General features: G+C 52.3%; 1 protein-coding gene across 6 annotated transcripts in view; it reads right to left on the bottom strand.

Annotated features, from left to right (window-relative positions):
- The window catches only part of PKNOX2 (PBX/knotted 1 homeobox 2), a 298,567-nt gene that overhangs the window by 77,787 nt on the left and 194,296 nt on the right, over positions 1-26,484 (bottom strand). For all 6 annotated transcript variants that reach the window (XM_061406325.1, XM_061406327.1, XM_061406324.1 and 3 more), the window contains one exon: positions 7,265-7,373. In XM_061406325.1, the coding sequence (XP_061262309.1) occupies positions 7,265-7,351 (87 nt within the window). In that variant the 5' untranslated portion in view covers positions 7,352-7,373. The remainder of the gene's footprint in view (positions 1-7,264; positions 7,374-26,484) is intronic.

The raw sequence follows: 26,484 nt of genomic DNA, 5'->3' as shown, positions 1-26,484 counted from the left end.
GGACCAACCAGATAGAACAAGCCATGCAAAGAAGTTACTTTGTGGTGCAAAATGGAGGTCTTCAGCAATTAATTAATTTTAAAAGGGTTTGTAGGCAGTGGCTTACAGAATGAAACTTGAAAGTGTTTGCTACCCTGCCTGCACTGCTGGGGTGACTGGCCATATACCTAAAGGGAGGAAGACCATGGACTGTGATCCAACTCTTTCACTTCCCAGCTTCAGGCACTTTCACGGGCGCTGTCTTCTCCCCATCTTTCCCTCCATCCCTGGAGGACCCTTTGCTTGTATAATAGTCCCACAACAGTGAATTCAATTATGCCCTTGAGGGTATGCGTATATGTGTGTGTGTGTGTGTGTGAGGGAGTGTGTTTACAGCTAGAGACACATACTTGATATCCCTACTGTGTTCCCAATAAAAAGGAGAGTAATTAAAGTTCAATCCAGTCTTGTCTACTGGAGACATACAGAAGATCAAGAGGAAAAAAAAAAAAAATCAATGTCAGGGTCATGGCTGAAAGAAAGCTGGAAAACACCATGGTACCCTTCACATCCACACTCTCAGCCGTCCCGTGAAGCAAGGAGGGCAGAAGTTATTCCCATTTTACTGATGCAGAAAGGCTCCCAATAAGCCATAAGCTCCATTAGGGCAGGGACATGTGTCCCTGGCACATGGCACAGGTTTGCAAGACCCATGGAAAGCCCCTTGTATTTATTAACTGGTTGAGTGAATGAAAGAGATAATATTGAAACTTCTTGTCCAACTTTGTATAATTCATCAGCATTGGAGTGGGACAGGCTTAGGATTCTGAATTCCTGTTTTACCACGTTGACTTGAGTCAGCTCGCTCTTCTTCCTCCAGACCACAAACTCCAAGGACAGCACACACCTCAGAGCTGTGCTCACCCACCCCCATCCCACCCTGCTCCACAGATATCCGAGCTCCTAGAAGATCAACTGGAAAAGGGGGTGGGGAGGAAGGCAGGTTCCAGCTCCCTAGGCCCGCTGCTGATGGATCACCTGTTGCCTGATTTATTTTAAGCTTTGTGTACTTCGGCCATCAGCTATTTTTGTCACTGTTTAGAATGCTCATCCTGCTTGCAGGCAAGAGGATAGACAATAAAATATCTGAGTTTTTTTTTGTAAATACAAGAATTCGAGTAGGAAGTTCGTCAAATAAAAACCCTAGGCAAGGCCATGAGAGCACGGGTGTCTTCTAGCAAAATCCTGTGGCTAGGCCACTGTCTCCTAAGCGAGGCTTAAGGCCCCATGGTCAGACCTGAAGGCTGTTTTCGCCTTTGCCACAGTGAAGAATCCAGGCCTGGAGTGAGCTGGAGTTCAGGAGCATGTCCTGTTGAAAGACATGGGTGGCCCAAGCAGGCCACGGAGAGAGGTCACTGTGCACAGTGAGAAGAAAGGCCCGGCAGAAAATAAAAAAGAAAGAGAAGAGTCCGTTTTGATGAGTCAAAGCGAGGGAAGGCAGGTCACCCATATGGTCCCTCTGGTGCTGGCCCCAGGGGCAGAGGGAGCCGTCAATCACAGCCACAGAGAGGCTTTCAAAGCTGTGGAATTAACTCTAAAGCTGCAGAGTGCCTCACCAGCAGCTGAGCAGAAGGTCCTGCATGGCAGGGGGCTCCTACCCGTAAAGAGATGAGAGGAATGTAAAGTGTGAAAACAACTGAACCCGCTTCTGCCTGGTCCAGCTGCATGGCCTGGATGGAGGAGGGCATTCACAGCCAGGGGCCCTGACTACTTCCCATCCCCCTCCGCCTAATGAAACCAGCGTGGGGATCCTAATGACTGATCAAAGCCCTTCCAGCTCCCCCAGGTATCTGCTCAGGCCTCTGCTCAGAGAGGGCACGATGCCTGGACAGGGAGGGAAAGAAGTTACTCAGAGGGCAAGAGAGACAGGTCTGGTCTCCCCCGACATGGCTGGCCCAGCCTTAGCCTTGCCGGTGCCGCATGGGGGTGGGTAGCATCATCTGGACCCCTCATCTCCCAGCACGGCATCTGAACACCATTCTCCTGGCTCTGAGGGTGGCAGGAGGATGGAGGGGGTGGGGGGTGGGGAGGAGTCCCAAGCAAGGGTTTGACTCCCTTCTGAAGTGAGCTTCCCATCTGGGTCCTGAGCTGAGAGTTCTGACTTTGTCTGTCTTGCCTGCCTCTGGTCAATAATGAGGCTGCATCCTTGGTGAATTGCCAGAACCCTTTCAATACCCCCTATCATGATGTCACACTATGCAAGCACCTAGCTACCTGCAGAGCAATTGGCTCCTAATCCAAACTGCAAGAGTGCCCCCATCCATTGCCACTGTGCCTAGTGGGTCAGACTGGCCACCAGGATTTCTGCTTTCTACTCAAATGCTCACGCAGCCGACATGCTGGGGACACGCAGAGGAGTACTAAACGCTGAATACACACACACAAATAGACCAGATAAAATATTTGTCTTGCCTATAAGCCAAGGGCAAAGGTATTTGTGGAACAGTAGGTATGTGTCTGTGTTTGAGGAAGGGCGGGGGGAGGTTACTGGCAGCAGGAGTTTGGGACGAGGGGGTTAGAGTGAGGGGTGGGGAAGCCGCTGCCTCCCCAGTAAAGCTGTCAGTTTCCTAAAATTGCTGGTGGAGCCACAGAGCGAGAACTCTGGTGGGTGGGTGGTGTTGCCCACGGGGTGTTATAGGAAACGGGAGAACTTGAATGACACTTCAGAGGTGGAAAGAATGCATGGTTAGACGGTATGTGCCTGGATGGGTGAGAGAGAGGCTGTGTTACCAGGAAAATTCTGGGAGGGAGACTGGAGTGGCACTTGCTGGGAGAGGGGAGTAACAGCAGAGAACATGACTTTGAGGCTCCCTTAGGGATCCGTGGGGGTGCTGGGGCAGCGGGAGGAGGGGCTGGGAAAGTCCAGGTGACAGATGGGCAGGCAGAGGCAGAGATGCGAAAGGAGGAAGAGTGATGTAGGCGCCGAATGGAGGGACCACAGGCCTTGTTCGCATCCAGGTCTCTCTGGAGACAATGTCCTTATTAAACAATTATTGGAGAATTCCACAGTCCTGTGACTTGCCCTACCTCTCCGAGCATAAAGTGAGAATCTGCATCCAGGACTCAGGTGTCATCACGCCAGAACTGAGGTACTGGAGGTGGACAGCAGAGGGCGCTGTGGCCCTGACAGAATTCAACAGGGAGCCACAGGAAGGAGGAAGCAGGCCACAGGAAGGGTCCCAGTGGGTTGTTGCTTTTGTACTCTCTAAACTTACGATCTGTCTTCAGTGCACAATGAACACAGAGGGACGTTCTTACAAGTAATCACGGAGTTTTCCAGGATGGACGGGAACAGAACTGAAGGGACCGGAGGCTGCTTAACTGTTATACCACTTGGCTTGTGCCCAAATAGCATAGAACCATAACCACGAACATTTCTGGACTAAAATGGGAAGAAGAAGAAAAAAAAAACCCTCCCTCATTTTTAATAACTTTATTCCCCAAACTTCAAAAATGAAATTGCCAAGTTAAGAATTTGCCTTGAAAAAATTTTTCTTCCTAATTTATTATAAAGAAGGTCCGGGGCTTGGGAATTTTTTAATGCAGATTCCTAATTTTCCAAAGCGAGATTCTCCTGTGCATTTGAATAGATTATGCTCGGAATTGCTAGCCCTTAGCACAACGGGAACATTATTAAAACGACTGCATGGGTCTCAGAGGACGGGTCCTGCTTTCTCGCTTCCTTTTTCATTTTGGGGACTTTGTAGCAAAGACTGTCCATTTCTGCCCATGGAAGAAACTGGGTTTCTGAAGAGGTGATAAAGAGATGCACTCAGCGGTCTAGGCCTTGAGGAGACAAGTCATATCGGGTCCAAAGGTAATGAGATTAGACCTGAAGGAATGGAGAAGTGTGGGACCCTTTCCAGACAGCCCTGTTCCAGAAGTGATACCCTGTGGGCCTGGCCCACACTATTGGGCTGGGCTTTCCTGAGGACATGGAGTGTCAGAAAGCAGCTGATTTGCCAGGATGATGAGCATGATGAGGGCAATGGAGCAGGCTTCTCCTGGGAAGCAGGGCTCCGCCCCTGATTGCTCAAAGGGAAGAAGGCAGGAGGACCAGAGAAAGTTCCCCATGCTTGAAAACCCAACACGGAAGACATGCTCACATGCAGCCACTCAGAGAAGCCCTGAAGAGTGGGGAGAAGGGCCCCCCGAAAGCCAACTGGCCTCAAAGTCTAGCACTCTGGGGAGAGCAGCCCTTCTCTGTGAGTCAGAGACTCTGCCTGCAGTCTTCATCCACCTCCTCTATCCCACCCATTCCATCCATGCCCTAAGTTCTCCCTGTGATTGCTCATCCTGGTCAGTTTCCTTGGGAACCAGTTTGGCTCAGGGAGGACCCATGGGAATCTAGCCACAGCCTAGTGGCCTAGCCAAGGCCATAAAGACCCCAGGCCTTGGCCTGGTCACTTTACCATGGACACTGAGACTTCATCCCTGGACTTCTGTGGTTACAAGGAGATATGTGGCTTTGCCATGGAAAATTATTCCTCTGCTATAAATGTGAATATTTTCGATGGCGAGGTTCCAGTGGCTGCTGGAGAAGAGAGCCTTAGGACAGCCCCCTCATTGGGTTTCTGCTCTGAGGCCTCAGCTGGGGGCTGGAGCCTCCCTTCCCTCCCTAAAAGGCTACAGCAGCTTGGTGGTGGCTTCTGGAGGTGGGGGCTGAGCACCATCAGGCTGCAGCCCCACCTCCCCCACCTCCCTCAGCACCTGGGATGGACGACTTCTCAGCTGTACCCTCCTCACTCCACCGGGACCAGCATTCCTGAACAACACAGGTCTTTGCTACAGCTCTCCTACTATTCCCCCACCAAACCCAAACTTCTCCCAGCTGCCTGGGAAGGCAAAACAGGGGGTGCGGCTGGAAGCAGGGAGGCAGCTGGGCCAATCTGGTGCTCCCTGACCTCTCGGCCCAACTCTGGTCTGTCCCTGAGCCTTGGGGATGGGGATGGGAGCCCTGGCGCCCACCACCTGCTAAACACAAGCAGTGTCCTGACTGTCATTCCCGGATCCCACTGTGGAACTTAAGAGAGCATCATCCAGCTACAAAAGAAATGGAGCTGATGTTCCTGCCTCTTCATTAATACCCTCAGGTATCAGTACCCATTAGTACCCGACACGGCCTGAGCAGACGGGGGGTGGTTCTGGTCTATGGAGGAAGGATGGTGCCTTTCCCCCGTAAGGTCCTTATGTTCCCAGGTCTCCACTGTTTCAGGCCTCCTTCTATGCTTGGTTCTGACCACAGAGGGAAAGGCCCTGAAACAGCTGCACACCTGGAGGCTTTCAAACAGGGGGACCGTGCAAATGCCAAGCCCAGCCCACAGTCGTTCATGGGAAGCTACTGACATGAGCAGAGGTTCTGCTGAAGCCAAGGTCAGGGCAGGGTGAGCCTGGGAAGGAGCACAGAGTTGACGAGCAGGAGCAGGGATGGGGATGAAAGGACGTGCACTCGGAAGTCAGCGCTTCCAGACTTAAAAGGGGAGGAGTCAGGGGTGGTCCATGTGCTGGACCAAGTGGTCATTTTGTCGGGGGGATGAAAGGGTGGACAGGGCAACCCCACAGGCTCACACTAGGCTGGGGTGGCAGGGCCGTGGGACATAAGGCGATGCCCCCTGTACCTGCATCTCTGCATCCTGTCCACGTGGCACAGATATCCCCTGTGGTCAGGAGAAGGGCTGTGTCTGAAATGCTAACGAGTGAGGGATGGCAGCGCAGGGCAAAGACCAGCGATCAAGACAGAATGGGAATGACGGCCTGGCACACAGTAGGGGCTCACTGCACTTTCATGAAATGAAAGAAGGAATTCAGTTCAGTTCTAGCTGGCTGCATTTCACATTACAGGGACTCGATCAGTAATAATTGAGAAAACAGGAGAGTGTGAAGGTGGAGCCTCCTGTGAACACATAGCCTCAGGAACTCTGAGTCTCAAAGAACCCAGCATGGAGGGGAGGCACACACAGGGGACCAGATCAGAAGTGATTGGTCTCAAGGACTTGGGGAGCCCGAACCACAGAAGCTGGGCCGGGTATCCGGAGGATAGGGAGGAGAGAACAGGAATACAGGGCGAGGCCGATGCCTCCTGCAGGAGGCGCAACTGGGCTGGGCATCTCAGAAGGACTTAGGGCTGCCGTGTCCGAGCTGTGGTTAATGGAGACTGGGAATCAGAGGAAAGGATAGGAGGGTGTAGAGAAATAGTCCTGGCCTTTTTCTGGATACAAACTGAATGGAGTCCTGAACAGAAGGGAGATTCCTCCCATAGGCACACAGAGACCAGTGAATGAGGGAGCTGGTAGATCAGATCAGATCAGTCGCTCAGTCGTGTCCGACTCTTTGCGACCCCATGAATCGCAGCACGCCAGGCCTCCCTGTCCATCACCAACTCCCGGAGTTCACCCAGACTCACGTCCATCGAGTCAGTGATGCCATCCAGCCATCTCATCCTCTGTCGTCCCCTTCTCCTCCTGCCCCCAATCCCTCCCAGCATCAGAGTCTTTTCCAATGAGTCAACCCTTCGCATGAGGTGGCCAAAGTACTGGAGTTTCAGCTTTAGCATTATTCCTTCCAAAGAAATCCCAGGGCTGATCTCCTTCAGAATGGACTGGTTGGATCTCCTTGCAGTCCAAGGGACTCTCAAGAGTCTTCTCCAACACCACACTTCAAAAGCATCAATTCTTTGGCACTCAGCTTTCTTCACAGTCCAACTCTCACATCCATACATGACCACAGGAAAAACCATAGCCTTGACTAGACGAACCTTTGTTGGCAAAGTAATGTCTCTGCTTTTGAATATGCTATCTAGGTTGGTCATAACTTTCCTTCCAAGGAGTAAGCGTCTTTTAATTTCATGGTTGCAGTCACCATCTGTAGAGGGACCCTCTATTCAAGGGTTTCCCTAAACACTCAAAGACAGACTCAAGTACCTGGAGCTGTCTCCCTGAGTGAGGGGTTGGGGCATTTGTCTGATCTGAGCAGGAATCGGGGTGGGGAGGGGCACCAGACCATGAGCAGGTACTGCACCCTGGGGTGCCAGGTCCTTGATGCAGGCGACAGCTGCCCAGGTGGGATCTGAACCCGATGCTTTGCCAAGTGCAGACTCCTCTCAGGGAGTCTGGGAAGAGAGGCTCCCCAGGCTGGACAGGAGGAGAGCTGGGGTAGGCCTGGCCCTGCCCTCCGCCCGGGGAAGGCCTTCGGGTCCCCTCCACCCCGCCACTGGTCAGTCACTCACCTGTGGGCTGTCCTGGTAGGCTGGGGGTGGGACATTCTGCGTGGCCATCATCGTCAGAGCGGGGGCTGGGGAGGCATGTTGCATCATGGGATGGATTCACATGGGGGACCTGTGGCAGGAGAGAGGGGGCCGCACTGTTAATCGCTGAGCGCAGGGAGTCCTGGGGACCAGCCACTGGATGTGTACCCAGGCCAGGCCCCCGGGGACTGACCAGATGCAGCAAGGGCTGGAAGCCCATGGGGGAGTGCAGGAGAGTTAAGGGGAGAAGCCTGAGTAGGGAGGGACTTGCTGTGCTATTTGGACTTGGAATAAACAATATTCAAATCACATGTAAAGCAATCTGGGAAGCCAGCAGCCCTGCTTCTGTTCAGCACCAGCTCCAGCCTGGTGGGGGCCCGGGGAGAGGCAGGAGTCGGGAGGGGGCCTGGTCCGTGGCAGCACTGGAGGAGGGCGTGGGAGGGGGCATTGGAGGTCATGTGGGCACACCATGGTCAAGCATGCTTTCCTTTCCCAGGCCTCCTGGAGCCACCCTATACCCTCAGGGCAGAAATCTCAGCGCTGGTCCTCATCATATACACTTGCCTGACTGTATGGCCTCTCCCTGTTCACCTGGGAGGGGGCCCAGTTCTTGAGGCTCTAGCTTACTGTGTTCCCCTTTTGCCTGGCACAGTAATAAAGCCACTCTTAACCTCTCCTCTTCCATAAGAAATAAAAGAAGACGAAGCCTCAGCCCTCACAGTTCCAGATTTCCAGATTCCCCCTCCCCTCCCCAGGAGTCTCCCAGCACCACAGTAACCCCGGAGGTGTGCTCACCACACCCCCTAGTGATGGGAAGGGACCTGGGGCGCCGGCTCCTCCCCTGCTGGAGGGAGGGGCGGGTAGCCCCAGGTGACCGCTTGGAGGCCTTCCAGGAAGGGACAGAGGCAGGGGAGCAGGGGCCGCTGCCGCATGAACGCTCCTGCACATTCTACTAAGACTTCCTCAGCCTGTGTTCAACTCTGAGTTCAACCGTAAGTGAAGCCAGAAGAGCCGCAGAGCCAAGGGTCCTCTTACAGAGGAGGAAGCAGAGGCAGAGAGGACAGACGTGTGTGTGTGTGTGTGTGTGTGTGTGTGTGTGTGTGTGTGTGTTTCAGGGAGGGCGTGGTGCTTGGGAAGTAGGTTCGCCAAGATCTCTAGATTTCCCCCGGTGGGGGCTGCTCTCATCTACCAGCCCTCCCATCCCATCCCCCAAAAGCGAGCTGCCCCCATTGGCCTCGAGGTCTCTTCTTGAATCACTAAGTGGTGAAGTAAGAGGAGACAGCCTGGCTGTACCACCCAAGGAAACAGAATGCTCAGAGAGCTGTTCAGTTGCAGGAGAGGCCCTGAAATATTTAGAGCTGGAAACCACGGCTCATTGCCCGATACAGGCCTGTCCATCGAGAGATGCGGGGACTCCTGAGAACGTCCGCGAGTGCAGGGCCTGGCCTCCTCCTTGGTGGAGGGCGCTCAGGAGCAGGCAATCTTGGCGAGCGTGACAGTCAGACCCTCCCTCCCCTTCCTCCCTCTCCCTGGGGACCTCAGGGCTCCATCCTCTTCTTCCCTGATGTCCTCCCAACACCCCCTCCGCAAGGCCTTCCAAAATGTTCACATCTCTGAATTCTGTGGGAATTGGAGGGAGTCAAAGGGAGGGTCTCTAGGGCCCCATATGGAGTGTGTGTGGGTGTGTGTTGCTGTGTTAGTTCTTTTTCAGGAAAAGGAGGAAAGACCAGCTTTGCTGACCCGAGTCTCCAAACCACCAGGTGTGCTTTGACCCAAAGTCCACGTGTGAAAGCCCTGGAAATCCAGGCATTCATTCAGTTCAGTCCAGTTCAGTCGCTCAGTCGTGTCCAACTCTTCGTGACCCCATGGACCACAGCACGCCAGGCCTCCCTGTCCATCACCAGCTCCCGGAGTCCACCTGCCGGGAGCTGGCCTGAGGAACTCCACCCGTGGCAAAGGTCATGAGAGAGGAGGCTCGGCATACACAAAGGCGGGATCACGGGAGGAGTTCCTCAGGCCAGCTCCCGGCATCCACCCAAACCCATGTCCATTGAGTCGGTGATGCCATCCAACCATCTCATCCTCTGTTGTCCCCTTCTCCTCCTGCCCTCAATCTTTCCCAACCTTTCCCAGGGTCCTTTCAAATGAGTCAGCTCTTCACATCAGGTGGCCAAAGTATTGGAGTTTCAGCTTCAACATCAGTCCTACCAGTGAATACCCAGGACTGATCTCCTTTAGGATGGACTGGCTGGATCTCCTTGCAGTTCAAGGGACTCTCGAGAGTCTTCTCCAACATCCAGTTCAAAAGTATCAATTCTTCGACACTCAGCTTTCTTCACAGTCCAACTCTCACATCCATACATGACTACTGGAAAAACCATAGCCTTGACTAGACAGACCTTTGTTGACAGAGTAATGTCTCTGCTTTTTAATATGCTGTCTAGGTTGGTCATAACTTTCCTTCCAAGGAGTAAGCATCTTTTCATTTCATGGCTGCAATCACCATCTGCAGTGATTTTGGAGCCCAGAAAAATAAAGTCAGCCACTGTGTCCACTGTTTTCCCATCTATTTGCCATGAAGTGATGGGACTGGATGCCACGATCTTAGTTCATTCAGCAGAGGTTTATCAAGAGTCAACTATATGCAAAGACCTGTGCTGGGGGTGAGGGGACAGATGAAAACAGGCAAGGCATTCTCCCCAGGGAGGGAGGTGATGGTGCAGTGAATCGAGGTTCCTGTGGAGAAGGTGGGGGGAAGGATGACTTCCCATGCTAAAAACCCGAGACTGCAGGGAACGCCTCTTGGCCTCACTGAACTTGTACCCCATCCACCCTGGCCTCACTTCCGAGACGGACCGCCAGGTCATCTTTGTAGCCAAAGCACCCAGGGTCACCCCATCTCACACGCACTAGGTACTGAGACCCAAGCTCTACTTCTGCAAAGAGGCTTGGAAGGAAGCCCCAGGTGGAGCCTAACTCTGCAGGCAGGGAAACCAATGCTTTTTTCATGGCTGGGTCTTGTCCAGAAGGTGAAAAACATCCCAGAAAGGCGAGAGTAGAGTGAATAAGATTGGGGGACAGGGCATAGGATATACACTCCTTGAGACATCAGAAAGAACCTGAAGAATGAAGACTTCTGAGATATTAAAAGGGGCACAGAATCTCTCTTTTTCAGAAAACCTGGAGGGAATAAAGGAAATACGGTCATTTCAGGGATGTGCTAGGTTGAGCTTTCCTGGAAACTCTGGCAGATGGGGTAATTTTGGATAGGTTGTACGGGTCCTGAAGGCAGGATCCCTTCCGGGGAGCACCAATCTTAAACGCTCCTTGCCCAGAAAAAGCAAACATCTGTGGGGCTGTAGGGCCAGAAGCCTCCAGAAGGGGGAGCCCGGGGGGCAGAGTTTGGCGGCAGATTTTTCTTCCCCTTGTGGGGGTAACTAGGGACAGGGGAGCCTGGTGGGCTGCCATCTATGGGGTCGCACAGAGTCGGACACGACTTAAGCGACTTAGCAGCAGCAGCAGCAGCAGTTCCCTCCTGGGTTTCCCAGGTGACTCAGTGGTAAAGAATCTGCTTGCCAATGCAGGAGACATGGGTTTGATCCCTGGGTCAGGAAGATCCCCTGGAGGATGGACAGAGGAACCTGGTGGGGTGCACTTGATTGAGCACACTCACAGTTCCCTTCCACCTTGGGTTTGGGTTTATATAAATATATATATACACCTATTCCCCAGATGAGAAAGTCATCGTGAAGGCAAAGCACAAGAAGCTCAAAAGGAGGAAGACTGAGGCTAAGAAGAGGACTCTTTAGTTTGCATTCTTTTGTTCACTGTCCAATGGATGGGAAGTAGGGTCACTTTAGAAATGTTTGTAACAGCTGATGAACTGCCCTACCTGGGGGTTAAAGAGAGATGGCAAGAGTAGTCTAGGGCTTCCCTGGTGGCTCAGATGGTAAAGAATCTGCCTGCAATGTGGGAAACCTGGTTTCGATCCCTGGGTCAGGAAGATCTCCTAGAGAAGGGAATGGCAATTCATTCCAGTATTCTTGCCTGGAGAATTCCATAGACAGAGGAGTCTGGCGAGCTACAGTTCATGGGATTGCACAGAGTCGGACATAGCTGAGCGACTCACACACACACACACACACACACACACACATACACACAAGAGTAGTCTGCACCCAGAAACCAGCACTATCCAGGCTGACAGGAGATTTTTCCATCTGGAGCCTGCTGGGCTGTGGAGCAGGGTCTAGAGGCCACGGGAACAACTTTCTGAGGACCCAGATGGCCTCTGCCCCTCCTCTCCTCCTCTCTGGGGTCACCACAGGCCACTAGGCCACTGCCCTACTGCCCTCTGGGGGCTTCTCCTGCAAAAAACAGGAGGCCTTTTCATCACGGGCTTAAGTTTCCTTCCCTACGTGCTCAAGCACAGAGCCTCTGGTAACCCGACTCCGGGGGGACCGGGAGCCCACCACCACATCCGGAAGCTATTGCTTTTCTTCACCCGCACAGGTGCCCCTTCTTCCCACCAGCTGGGCTTGGGGTGCAGAGGGTCCACGAGGGAGCATCCCGGAGAGGAATGTGGGGGTCTGACTTCTCTTGGCCGAGGCTCCACAGCAGGGGTGTGGGGGAACTCCTTGAGCCATCACTGGGCGCCAGGCCCTTTGGGGAACCCTGCCTTTCTGGCGCTTTGTTTGGGAGGCTGGAGGGCGCGGGGGCCTCGGAGTATTTGTTTGTGGCCGACGGCCGGGAGGCTGCTCCACCCTGTCCAGAGGCCCCAGCCCTCTGTCACCGGACACCAGGGCTCTGGAGGGACACAGCCAAGACTGCAAATGGAGGACACACAAGGAACAGTTTACCACTGAGAAATATCCCACGTCACAGGACTATTTTCAACGCTGAGCACCTTTATTAAGGGGAAGCTGGGAAGGAAAAAAAAACAAACAAACCCTAATGCAACACTCAACCCCACAGTGATATCCAGAAGAAATCATTTGTCACTGATATTGTCATCCGAAGGAGCTAAAACTGCCATTTTACAGAGCTCAGGGGCCGAGAGAGGATGTGCGCACAGGTTGGGGGTGGCTGAGGGATGTGAAGGCCACCCCTTAGTAATTAGGGAGGAGCAGCCCGGGAGCACTCACTCCCTCTGCCTCCTCAGCTCCAGCTCCCCAGCCCCACAAAGTGAGGCTCGACTGGAGCCCAAACTCCAGCTTGTTGACAAACAGATTGAGAAAAAAGACCCAAGCTTGTTAGGAAGGAGCTCATTAGGACTTGTTGACAAGAAACCCATTAGACCAATTAACATTCTATTAACGGCCCGGGGCACCAAGGGGTTAACGCTGCCCAGCAGTAATTGGGTTGGGGTGCCTGGGTTGGGGGCTCAGGGCCTTAAGGATGAGAAACTAAGTCTAATTGGGAACTCTCTGGCCAGCCGGCCCCACAGCATCAGGAGCAAGCTCCCTGACCCCGGCTGACCCTCCCCTGGAAGGCCTGAGGTGGGAGAGGGGACAAAGGGACCAGCTTCCCTGTGGCTCCCCACTGTGGGCCACCCCCCCCCCTCCACTGGAGGCTGGGTAGGTGGCTGGCACAGGACAGGCTGGGGAGATGTTTCCACCCTCTGGGACACCTACCCTTCTTCCCTCCCTTCCCCTAAACCCCCTGGACCAGGGAAGGGTTCTGTATTAGCCTTGGGAAGTAAGTCTCCTCTTTTGGAGAGCTTTTCAGTAATATTGCCCTCTCTTACAGAACCTCTTTGGAGATGCTAGGATCCTTGAGAGCCCAGGGCCTGAAGAGGGGTGGGGAGGGGTGGGAGGCAGCTCTGGTCCTGGGCCTGCCCCCTTTCCTCCCACCTCCCCCCTTTCCTCCCCACCCCCACCGCCCATCACCCTCCCTGCCTCCCTGTTCCCATCTTCCCTCCCTCCTTCTCTGGCTCCACATAAGGGCATCAAAGAGGCGGCACTGAGGTGCCCCCTGGCCCAGGAGCCCTCCTCTTCTGTCCCCCCCACACTGGTAGTATCATTTTCCTTTCCCTGCTCCTACAAGAGGCTGTGGCAGTCTGGGCCTCCATTTCCTCATCTGTAAATCCCCAGTGATCATATGGAGGCTGAGCTTAGGGTCAGAAAAGGCTGGGTTCCACACCCAGCTCTGCCACCTCTCTGTGACTGTAGGAGTCCCTTTCCCTCTTGATCTGCAAAACGAGGGAATTCACTAGAATATTCCCAAAGCCTCTGCCCAGGGTTAGCACACCACACAAGCTCTGCTGAATAGAATGGAAACAGTTGAAGCTGGTAGCTTCATTCTAAAGCCTCCCTCATTTGAGAGTGAAGCAAGGGGGCCCCGGAGTCCAAGAGAGGCAGAAAGCCTCCTCCACGCCCCCAGCCCAGGGGCCCCAGGTGGCTCCCGCCCCTCCCCCAACCCCAGGCCCGCCCCTCTGAGCAGCTGCCCAGGCCAGGGTTCTGACGTCTAGACAGATTTGCAGGAGGCTGAAATAACACAGTGAACTCAGCAGGAGGGCCCGAAAGGCTGCATTAGTAACCTGGCTGGCTCAACCGTAGGCAGTTCCCTTTATTTTCCTTCCGCGGAGAGCCTGGTCCAAAAGGGAGTCTCCGGCCCAGCTCCCTTCCCAGAAGCAGCCTGTAGGTGGCGCCGCGGAGCCCCGCTTTAATTGCATTATATAATATAACCTGTTTACTAAATCATGTAATCAGTCGGTTTAGGATTTACAGCTTCGGATGTGTATAGAGAATTGGACTTTGAGTCAAATTTAAAAACAAATAAAAATGAGAGGCAGCTGTTGCTGATAGTGTGATATTCATCTTTTGGAAACAAATTCACCCCGCTGCTATAAATTATGCCTGGGGGAAAAAAATGTGTTGGTGGTGGGAAGGAGTTGGCTACGTCTCCTATGCTGGCAACTCGGAGCGATGAATCTTGAAATAACGGTGTCAACCTGTCACTGATTTCATGTGACTCTGTGGATTTATCTAAAGAAACGCAAGCATGCGCGTGCACACACACACTCAGACAAACACACATACACACACACACACACACACACACACACACACACACACACCAGGTCTCTTTCGCAAAACCCAGTAAGGGTTAGAAACCACAAGTGGAAAGCTGAGTGCCTAGAGGAACTGGATGGTCCCCGATCCTTGGTGCTTGGAGTCAGCACCGGGGTGACAAGGCTTAGGCCAGTGTGGGGATAGATGGTAGGAAGGATGGAGGTGAGAGAGAGGACACACCCATGGGTGGGAAGCTTCAAAGTGTAAGCAGGTCTGATGGAGGTGTTTCAGAGAGGTGAAGGGTCCTTGTAGAATAAAGGGAAAGGGCCAGCCCCCAAGAGCCCCCCGCCCCCCCGACCAGCACAGCAAGCGCTGGATCTGGGCTTGCTGTTCAACCCAGATGCTAGGGAGCCAGGCGGAACCTCGGGGCCTGGGGTGACAGGAATGCTGTGGCCTAGTGACTGTTGTTCCCCACTCCCCCCCCCATCTTTCTGACTTTAGGGTCCTAGGGGCAGATAGAATCCTCTCAATGTAATGAGGCCAGGATCAGCATGGGAGCCAGAAGAGTAATCGAGTCTGCACTGGAGGAAGTATTAGGATTCACATTCAGGATCAGACTCCCCAGGCTCACTCACTGAGCTGAAGGCTGGCCGAGAGGTCACACCACCCCCATCACCGGGGTCCCAGGGGGGTCACTGCTCCCAGCACAGAGCTCAAGTCCTGGCAGAACGTCTCAGTCAGAAGGGCAACCTCCCTGGCACCCCTCTGGTTCCTGCTTGGAGCTCTCAGTGGGGAATGATTCTCTACAGCAAAGGTGACAGCCAAGACAGCAGGCAGCTCCGGCCCTCATGGTCACCCACAGCCCTCTGCTCTGACTGCCTTTCGCCACCTCTCTGGGCAGCCCACTTGGGAGGTGGAGCCAGGTCATGACTTCTTGTGACGGTGCTGGTTTCCAAGGAACAGAGGAGCCAGTGGGTCCAGCCTGAGTTTGACCAGCCTGGCCAGTTTCAGACTCCTTGGGAGATGGGGAATCTCCCTCTCTCTACCTCTCTCTCCTCCTTCAGCCCGTAACCTCCCTTTGGTCTCTGGAAGAGGTCGGAACCATCTGTGAACCGTCCCAGCAGCGAGGTCCTCTCCGTGGCCTGTGGTCCTCCCTCCAGGAGCCTCCCCCTCCTCCCCTCTCCCCACTCCAAGGCCATTTCATTCTTTGTGCTGGAATAACAATATGTCTCCTCTGGGGCCGGGTCTAGGAGTCATTTCTGTGCTCACGGACCCCAGTCTGGGGATGGGCTACAGCTTGCTGCGAGACCCAGTTCTGGGAGGAAGGGGCTTATAATCCACTCTGGACTCCTCTGTGCCCACAGTGTAGTGTGTGTGTGCTGGGGTAAGGGGGGTGTTGGCGGGGCTTGTGACATTCCCTGGGTGTTGCAGGGATGCTGGGAATCTCTGACCCAGGTCAGTGGCTCTCCTCACCCCTGATCGGCTTTCCAGGGGAGGAGACCCATCCTGCCCCACTGCCTCTGACTCACGGGGGCTCCTGGCACCTCAGCACCCAGAGTTAGGGCTGTAGCTTTCTTTCCTTTATGTACCCGGTTCCCTTTTACTGTTCAACTTGGTTTCAAAAAAAAATGGACCCGGGTCAGAGTTAGGAGAGCAGCCTTTACTGTGGCCCCAGCATCTCTCCTGTCTGCTCCTTCTTCGCACACAGGGACCAGGAAGTGACAGTCCCCCGTTTTCCTCCCTGCCTTGGCTGTCACACCTTTTCTGGCTTCAAAAAGCCGCTGATATATTTTACAAACTGAAACAGCAATTTAATTCCCCCTGATAGCGGCAATTGTCCATTAGATCTTCCTACCGAGGAGCTTAACAATAATTCCTTTCATCCAACTGCTTGCTTCTTCTTGATCTGAGAATCAATCCCATAAATAGCAGGCGAGAGTCTTCACATTACTCTCCCCCTCCAGCTTTTAGCATTTTGATGAAGATTCTCATCTCCTCTTTAAGCACTTTACAACTTGGTGATTTTTCCCCCCTTTGGTTCCTTTAACAAAATAAAACAAAAAAGCAGAAAGGGGGTGGCAGGGGAGGGGGGAGCATGCTAGCTATAAGGGTAAGCACAGCCCTGCATTCTTCTTACAGAGAAGTGGTATGTACTTTCTCCTGCTGGAAGGCAGGGGGTTGGCAGCAATGACCTCCAAGGGTCATCTCCAATCTGCCTTCAAGCAAGTGCTGCTCTGCCCCAGAGGCCCCATTGGTCTGGTCCTAAATTTCACCCACAGCTGGGTCCTGCTTTTGCCAGTGATACTTGACTTAGAACACAGTTTCTCTTTCTCTTCTGCCCTGTCTCTGCATCCCAGGAAAGGGGGTTGGAGGAGGCCATTGCTGGTTCCAGGCACGAAGCCTCTCCCCAGGCCCGTAACCAGGGTCCCGCCCATCCCTTGGGCAACTCTGGAGCCTAGAGATGGGAGTCCGCCCTCTCTTTTTCATCTCCAGCCCTCTTCATCTCTATCCAAACAGCATGAGTGGGAGAGGTGGGGAGGAACGGAGACAGGAGAGAGCTTGAGGCCTTTCATTCAATTATTTTTCGTCTCTCTCAAACGTGCAGGCAGTCCTAGGGGTCTGGGGCAGAGGAGGGCCCTGCAGCTCTTCCATGGGAGCAGCCAGGGTGGATTGCCAGGGCAGCTGGGAGCCCCGGCCAGCTCCCCCGGGACCCCATCATGTGCTCCTGGTCTGCACACATACACAGAGAGAAACAAATCTAAAAATGAACCCAGGGACTGAAATCCCCCTCGACAAACCCGAATCCCAGGTTTATTATTATTTGTTGAGAGCTGACAGCAGCCACTGCTCAGGAACTGAGCTGAGAAAACAACACGGGCTGGGCTCCTGAGGCTTGCGACTCAGCAGAGACAGACAAACAGCTCAGACGCTGGGGACCCCAGATGGAAGGAGCGTTTCTGCTGTCCTACCTGCCTGCTTCCTCCTATCAGTCAACTGCCTTCTCAGAGGCAGTCACCCGGGAGGCCGGCCCTCCCTGGGAGCCAGGAAGAAGAATAGAAGTGAGGGGCTGGGATGGAGGTGCAGGGAGAGGTCTGGTTAGGGGAGTTCCCAGAACTAAGGGACCCAGGCACCTATTGGGCATGGCACCTGAGACGCTCTCAGATTCTCCTGGAAGCAGAGGATGCTAAGAGGGTCAGCCAGGCCACCTTTCTCTCTGAGAAGGACTGCACCACATTATCTGGCTGGATAATATCTGATTTCATTTTTAAAAACTGCCTCCAGAGGGGAAAAAAAGGGGGTCAAGAATCAGGGCTATGAAAGCAAGTAGTCCTTTGGGCTCAGTTTATCATTGAAAAGCCACTCATCCCCGACACTTCCTGACTCAGCCCATAGCTGTCCTCACTCTGGGCCCTCGGTGAGCCCATGAGAAAAGACAGGGGGACCCCGTAGAGTCCACAGCAATGTGGTCAGCTTGTGGGAGGAAAGGGCACCAGCCGGGTGCCTTGGTCCTCACGGCTGTTTGGAACTAGAGCAGGTACACTGGCTGTGTTCCTGATCTGTCAGAAAGGCAGCCCTGGGGGGTAAGGGAAGGGAGGATGGCATCTTCCATGTGAAAGGGGGTGATGCCGGGCAGTCACCCCTGGGTTCAGCATCCAAGCCCCAGCTATCAGACAAGCCCCATCTACCTCCTGAGAAATGGTGCCTCTGCGGTGCTTCTCTGCTGGCAAGGTCCTCTGTGTTACACGACCACACCTCTGCCTGCATCAAAACTTTGCTCAAAGCCTTCTCTTCCACGAAGCCTTTCTTCACTTTCTACTCCAGGACCATCCTCTCAGCTGGAGCCCTGCCGTCAGGCAGAGGGAGGGCATGCAGCAGGATTTAGCGCTACGTGTGTTTCTATGTCCTGGAAAGCCTGCTTCCCAATTGGGTCTCATCTCGCCCATTGACCTCTATGTTCCCAGCAGACAAGATCATGGCCTTGCCTTCCTTCTGGGGAAAAAGGTCTGTGCAATGTGATTTTACAAGGTCTACCTCCTTATGGAGGGCTTCCCAGGTGGCTTAGTGGTAAAGAATACGCCTGCCAATGCAGGAGATACAGGTTCGATCCCTGGGTCAGGAAGATATCCCTTGGAGAAGAGAATGGCAACAACTCCAGAATTCCTGCCTGGGAAATCCCAAGGACAGAGAAGCCTGGTGGGCTACAGTTCATGGGGTTGAAAAAGAATTGGATACGACTGAGTGACTAAACAATAATAACAACCTCCTTACAGAGCCTGGATAGACATAAAACTTCCTTTGGTTTATTGTTGAAATGTCAAACAGGCCAATAAATCTAAGGATATTAGATACTAGGACTTGAAGAAAGGATAAATCTTTAAGTCCCAGCAGTCATTTACACCTTAGTGAGAATAAGTTTGTTTCCCTGGAGCCAGTTTTGCCCTGGAGTGAGATGATAATCCAGAATTATTAACAACTTCAACTCACTGAGCCCTTGCCATGCACCAGGCATTATGCTAAGCCACTGTCACAGAGAACCCTATTTATTGTTCCCAGCAACTGTAAGGTATAGCTGTGATAGTTGTCCCCTTTCAAGGATGTGAACACTGAGGTTTGGAGTGGTGGAGAGAGTTCTCAAATGTGACACAAGGCCTGATTTCAGAGTCTGGACGTTTAACCTAGAAGTCTGGGGTGGAGGCGGGGAACACCAGCGGAGCCCTGGAAATGGAACAGGAGAAAGACAAAGCTGACTGTGCAGAAGCTACCATCTGGAGTCAGGACACCCAACACAGGTGGTCCCTAACTTCCACATGCCCTGAAGGTCAAAGGGTCACATTGTAGCAACACACCTAAATGTCACCCGTCTGCCAAATTTGAGCTTTTGCACCTCACTAACGGGCACATACTTTATGCCTGTGGATGGTGAGGCCTCTTAAACAGCAACTGTTCATCTCTGTCAGTCCTGTCTTCTCTGGACAGCAGGGTGTGTGCAAATTCATTTAAAATCTGTATTGCATTTGCTCTTATTATTGTATAAAAATGAGTGGAAGACGGGAAACAAAATGCTGCTAACACCCATGAGAAGTCGGGGCCTCACAAACACGATGCAACCAAGACAGAGATGCTTCCATGAGCGCTGAGAGAGGCAGGTCTGAGCCTCCGTCGGGGACTCACTGGACTGTGGGTTCAATTATGAAGGGAAAGAACAAGATTTGAGAACGACTATGAAATGACGGAATACATGGTTGAAGACGGCACGTAACAGGCGATCACGTGTCTCAGCCGTGGGCTCAGAACCCTGGGAACTGGTGCCAGGCGGGGGCAGGGGCTGCCTGCCCCCTGACCCCTCACCACGCAGGCAGCTCGGGGCCGGGATCCGACTCATGTCGGCGGGGATGCTGGCAATGTCTCCCTTCTGGGCTGCGGCCCGGGCGGGGTGGGGAGGGAGGGGGTCTGAAGTCTACTTGCTCCCTGTGAAGTCTCTCTGCTTGGCCTTCTTTCTCCGCCCCACCCATGGTTTTCCAAGGACCACCCACAGCTGCAAAGAAGTCCCTGTTCTGGAGGGAAATATGCCGTGACTCACAGGCTAAGAGGCACCTGGCTCTATCTGCGGAAAGCCTGTCTGATGAAACAGGACTGGCTTTTATTCAGGTTAGGGGCACCCCATGCTCAGGGAGCATCCCTTGACATAGCTCCCTGAGTCCTAACTTTATCCCCTTGCAAAAGCCGCTTCCCCGCAAACCTTCCTTTCAGAACTGCCTCCTTCTTCTCTCAGCCCAGAGAGGTTTCAGGCAGCTTCTGAAGGGGTGACCAGCAAAGACATCTTTGCTGGCCAGCAACGGGATTATTACCCATAGCCTCCAAAGCAGGAAGCCATTAAACAAAAGTGCAGGGGGCTAGAGCTCTGTTCTGCGTCCCCCTGGCCCCTGCCAAGCTCCATCCCTTCAACCTCCAGCTTTGAAAAGGGGTCAGTAGTTCTCGGGTTTCTAACAGGGAAAACTTGAGTCATATGCTGGCCCTTTCTACCGCACTCAACCAAGAAGTGTTCCATATTAGCAGCGGGTGTCTTTGAATGCTAGCCACTTGTCCGAAAATTATAACTTGCCTCAAATGCTGCCCTTTGCAGGGACGACTCATTTCCTATCATTGTGGTCTCGGTGGAAAGAAATCCTGCCTTCATTAGAGAAACTTTGTGGACTCGAAGTTCAAGTGCTTCTACTTGTGTCAGTTAAGACAGACCCCATGGAGGGCAAGTTCAGGGCGGGGAGGCGGGGACGTGGAGACAAATTCACACAGTGGACTCTGGACCTGGGGGACCAATTAGGATACTTCGATTAGAACAGAGAATGATCTTTTGGGATCTGAGCGCTTGTTGATCTGGGTGTTCCAGGGTCTGGCCCGTTCAGGGAGAAGGAGTGAAGCATGTCAACTCCCAGTGTAGAGATTCTATCCAGAGCAGAGTGGCCTGGGCAGGGCAGGAGAGAGGAGTGTGAGGTGTCTGCTCCCAGAGCCCATCTGTGGGGAAGGGAGGAGGAAAAAGTGGGAATTCTCAGCCACAATGCCTCCCCAAGGGCACAGATCGCCTCAGGCTGGGCAAGATCCCTGCTATCCACAAGCCTCTCTGATCTCCTTTTTAGGGCCTGGCTGTCTCAGGTTAGAGCATCTGCTCTGCAGCCCTGGGAAGAGAAGTCTGTTGTTTCTTTGTTCTGGGATTCATAAAAGTGTAAAAAAGGATCTCACCTAATGAGGCCCTTGCTGTGGTCAGGGATTATTTCACGAACAGGAGCAGTGTATGCATATGAGCTGAGATAGTCTGGGGAGTAGGGGGCAGGGTGGGCAGAGGGAGATGAAGAGAGGAGGCCCATGTAAGAATGATCAGGAAGGTCAAGGAGAGCGGTCCCCAACAGGATCAATGTTCAGGGAATGCTGATGAGATCTGAGGTTTCAGAGATGTGTCTGTCACTGGGGGCTGGCCACTATGGCTGCCCTGGCTTGAGCTGACCGTTGTCCTCACTCCTTACTCTTAGCTTCTTCCTCAAGCCCAGAAGCAGCGTTGGACGCAAGGCTCCAAAGAAGTCTGTTCAGAGCAGTTTGCCGGAGGGCTGGCAGAGCCGTGGTGGGTCTGAGTGCTGCCTAGAGGAGAGGTACAGAGGAGAAAATCCCGTCCGAGGCCACAGCCAAGTTGAGCGGGGCTCCTACCCGGAAACCAACAGTCATTTACTGAGCACCTGCCATGTGCCAGGCTCTGCAAAAGGCCTTGGACGTCCCAGAAGGAGAAAACAGGGACGAGTGGAATAAATAAAGATACAAGATGAAGCAAGATAGATGACTTCAGATTTCAAGGGATCCCGAGGGCTGAGTAAGAGAAATAAAAAAGGAGCAAACCAAATCTCAAGCCTCAGCACACAGTGGTAGAAATTCAGAACTTTAAAAAGAAAAGAAATCTAAAAGTGGATTCTCACTGCCAGACTGGAAATAAGAGAGTGAAGCAGCACCTTCAGGACCTACGAGAAAATGCTGTGGAACGTGGGACTTGCTCTGAGTTCTGTCAGTCAGGTTCAAAGAGAAGATCAAGTCTGTTTTGGGTACATGAGGACTCAATTTACTCCCCTCCCATCAATATAAAAATAACTAGAGGTGATAATTCAAAAAACAAGGAGGCTGGAGGAAGAAGACAATGGAAAACAAAACAGAGCTGCAGCCCAACGGGAGGAAGGCAGCTGGAAGGACGGAGGGGTGGGCATCAACCCTGGGGCTCAGGAGACTCTAGGCAGTAGCCGGGTGGTGAGGACAGTGTTGCATTCCTTTTCCTGGGGTCAAATCCCAAGAGTAAGTCCTGTGGCTGAATAACATTTCCACCTTGTTATCAACCTATAGACAAGGCCTGGAAAATTCAATGGACTGTATAGTCTATGGGGTCGCAAAGAGACGACAAGACTGAGTAACTTTCACTTTCACTTTGGGGCTTCCCTGATAGCTCAGTTGATAAAGAATCTGCCTGCACTGCAGGAGACCCTGGTTCTATTCCTGGGTCGGGAAGATCCCCTGGAGAAGGGAATGGTTACCCACTCTAATATTCTTGGGCTTCCCTTGTGGCTCAGCTTGTAAAGAATCCGCCCACAATGCAGGAGACCTGGGTTCGCTCTCTGAGTTGGGAAGATCCCCTGGAGAAGGGAAAGGCTACCCACTCCAGTATTCTGTCCTGGAGAATTCCATGGACTGTATAGTCCATAGGGTCACAAAGAGTCGGACACGACTGAGCGACTTTCACTTCACTACCAACCTATAGTCAACATGCGGAGGTAACCACAGTTATTTAACAGAATAAAAATCTTCTAAATCTTATAAAGCTAGCACATAAACTATACTAAATAGTATAACACTGTGCACTCTGTAATATATATATTCCGTATTATATATAATACTATCAACTAAAAATAGATAGCAAATATAGTTTGATCAAACTAATATAAATTGGAAGGAGAAGAATGTGTGCTCGTTTCCCCAACTTCCACAGCAGATCGTTCATAAATAAACACATACATTAACAAGAGGGACTGAGGAAATTTCCTGGTGGCCCAGTGGATAAGACTCCAAGTTTCCACTGTAGGAGGCATGTGTTCAATCCCTGGTCGGGGAAGTAAGATTCCCATGCTGCCCAGAGAGGCCAAACAAATAAATAAATAAATACAATATCTTAAAAAAGAGAGAGACTGACACATATTGTATGACATAATAAGCAACCACGTGCGTACATGCTCAGTTATGTGACTCTTTGTGACCTTATGACTGTAGCCCGCCAGGCTCCTCTGTCCACAGGATTCTCCAAGCAAGAATAACCGGAGTGGGTTGCCATTTCTTCCTCTAGGGGATCTTCCCGACCCAGGGATTGAACCTGTGTCTCCCGCATTACAGGTAGATTCTTTATGACGGAGCCACCTGGAAAGCCCAATAAGTGGCCACAAAATCAGCTAAATCAGAAACCGTTTCTTGGGGTTGACTGGATGGTGAACTAGTGGGCAGAGGTGGGGGAAAGAAGGGAGGCTTTTTAGAATACTATGCAGCAATCAAAAACAATAGACTGAATCGATTTATCTTGACCTGGAAAACTCTCCATTATATAGCCTAGTTTAAAGCAAGTTTTTAGAACAGCATTTGAAACTTAAATCTCACTGTGTTCAATTAAACACCCAAACCGATAAGACACAGTCTGTGTCCTCAAGCAACCCCACCTCTGCAGCCCCTCTCCATGCCTCTGCTCTACCCCACCGGCTTCTGCTTCTGGAACATCTCCCTTGCTCAGAATTCTGCAAGATGCAGATCTCTTTCTATGCTAGGGGAGAGCTGTTTTATGTATGTTTCAAGTCACAAATGCAAGTTCTTGACTACAAGTAGTAAGTTCAAAGATGGACCTGGATGAAGCCGCTCAGGAGATGAAAGCTTCACGCACAAGTAACTGGCCAGGGGGAAATCAAGTCGGGAAGGGAAATCTGAGAATTACAGATGCCGAGGCTAAAAGGCATCTCACAGAGCTCCCATCCGCGTTTCACATTCACAGATAAAGAACATATGTGGGGCGTGATGGAAGGTCACTGTATTGAATTAGTGCCCAGAAGAGGGGGAGTTGGGCTTGTTATCAACCAGAGGCAGGAAAGAAGCCAAGAGATGCTGAAGCTGGAGTAGCAGCCTGATGCCAGGGCCCTGCAGAGGAGCCCATAGGGAGACGGTGGGGGGTGTGGTGTGTGGGGCTGGGGTCCACTTCAGGAGCTGCTCATGGAGAAGGTGGCTTGACTTTGGGGAAGACCAGGGGAAATCAGACAGGAACGCACTTCCTTAGTGTCCACAGAAGCTGGAAAGAAGCAGCTTCAATCTGGGCAGGAGGGGACACATTGGGGAAGGGCTGGGAGCATCCATCGTGTGCCAGACGTGCATGAGGTGCCCTACAGGAGTTCCGGCATTTCATCCTCACACAAGCCCTGCAGGGTAAATGCGGTTGTCCCAGTCCATCAAGACAGTGATAGTTAGAAAACCTAAGTCATGTAACTTGCCCCAAATCCCGCAGCCAGCAAATGACAGAGCTGGAATCTGAAGCTGGGCTGCTTTGATCCAAAGTCCCTGCTAAGGAATCAGAGGGCATCAATCAATGTGTGGTCACTCATTGCTAGGAGGAGTGTCTTTCCCAAACTGGGATAAACTAACCCTTCTCACCTCCTGAATCCTGTGTATGGACTCAGGCCCCCTGCCCAATCCATGAACACCCAGGCATAATGGCTGGCTCAACTGGCCCAGTAGGACCCTGAAAATTCCCACCTCGGAGGAGAACAGGAGTTGGGGTTCCCTTTCTCCCAGCCCCGAGAATGCAATCTCCCTGCATTGCTTCTGAGATGTCTGGAAGGAGGTGCACTGGGATGGAGCATGAACACCGAGTGGAGAAGAGAAGCTGGAAGCCTGGACCCTTGGTTTTTAGTGCTTAGCTCCATACCTGCCCTCCTCCAACCGCCAGGGCACCTCATTGCCCTTGATCCCACCCCCAGATGCTGTCGGCTCCCCCACGTCTCCCCAGGCGCCTCCGCCCCCATGGAGCCTCTGACTTCAGCAGGAGGCAGGCAGGCAGGCCCACAAGAGAATGTATGTCAGTTAGGGGTTGTCGTTGACACGTGGAGATCATTAACGAGGCTTATTTTTAAATTGTAATTGCAAAATGTAAATGCTCCCCAAACTGATGTGTAATTGCTACCCCCTCCACCCCAGCCCTTCCCCTCTGGTGCCAGCTTTGCAAGGAGAGAATTAGAAAATAAAAAGGGGGTGGATTATGTAAGCAAAATGATTTTAAAAAAAGAGAGCGAGAGAGCTAAGAATTTAAGTGAGACAGCTGGCGGCTCCCTGATTGCCACACTTCCAGCATTAGCTGCAAAAATTGTCCTTGCCGACTACACCCACCCAAGCAACGGTGTCAACTGTATTGAGTCCCAGAACACAGAACAGACTGGAGCTCCCTTGGCAAGATGGTTCAGTGGTCAGTGTGTGTGTGTGTGTGTGTGTGTGTGGTCCTCTTCAATATACATGACATTTCTAATTACCTGCCTCTCTCCTTCTTCTTCTCTTGAGGGAAACAAGGTTTTGTGAGGAATCTGGCAATGATTACTGCCCCCCAAAGACTGGATCCCAGGTGGGACTAGTAAAGAATCTGCCTGCCAATGCAGGAGACTCAAGAGACGGGGATTCAATCCCTGGGTCAGGAAGATCCTCTGAAGAAGGAAATGGCAACCCATTCCAGTATTCTTGCCTGAGAAATCCTATGGACAGAGGAGCCTGGCGGGCCACAGTCCATGGGGTTGCAAAGAGTTTGACATGACTGAGTACTGAGCACATATTGGGTCACAAAGGCTGGGAAACTAGAAGATCATGGTGGCCCTAACACATCAGGGAAACTTACAAACACCCCAGCAGGGTCCTGTAGATTTGGGGTGGGGAGGGGGTGGAGCCCATCTCACCATAACAGATCCAGCCCTTATCATGGCATACTGGAAAGAAAAAAGACTTGTTTTGGATAACTGGATTTCTAAACCCCTGCCTACACTGCTACTTAGGTCTGTGAGATCATCAGGTTACTTAAGGCGATTTTAAGAACCCTATCTGATAAGAGGATTAAGTGAGATTCTCTGCTTTATACTCTCTAAGGAACTAGTTCTCATAGTTCATCACACACATCTTCGATGCAGTTTCCTCTGTGTTCATCAGAAACACTGGGGGCAGGGTGCAGATTCTCAGTCTAAACCTAGACTCACAATTTGGGATCTCTGGTGTGAGGTCCAGGAACTGAGTTTTTCACAAACACTCCTGGAGACAAGGCTTGCTCCAGAGGGCTGGACAAGTATTACCGTCATGGGTGTGAGCAACAGCCCATCCCTACATAGCAACAAGAGTTTCTTGTTCATGGAATATGCAGAGCGAAATAGAGGTAGGCAGGGACTAGGCATAGCTCTCGCCCCATCCTCCAGGGGCCAAGGAGAAACAGAACGGGTTTGCGTGTTCTGAGGTCATGTGCAGTAAGTGTCAGCTAACGTTATGGGCTGCTTCTCAAGGTTGTCAGAAGAAAAGACAATCTGCCTGGAGGGTTTGCTAAGTACTAGTCACTCAGTTGTGTCTAATTCTTTGCTAGTCCATGGTCCGTAGCCCATCAGACTCCTC

This window comes from Bos javanicus, chromosome 29, assembly GCF_032452875.1.
Source record: "Bos javanicus breed banteng chromosome 29, ARS-OSU_banteng_1.0, whole genome shotgun sequence".
Taxonomy (NCBI): domain Eukaryota; kingdom Metazoa; phylum Chordata; class Mammalia; order Artiodactyla; family Bovidae; genus Bos; species Bos javanicus.
This window is presented reverse-complemented; position numbering and strand designations above follow the sequence as displayed.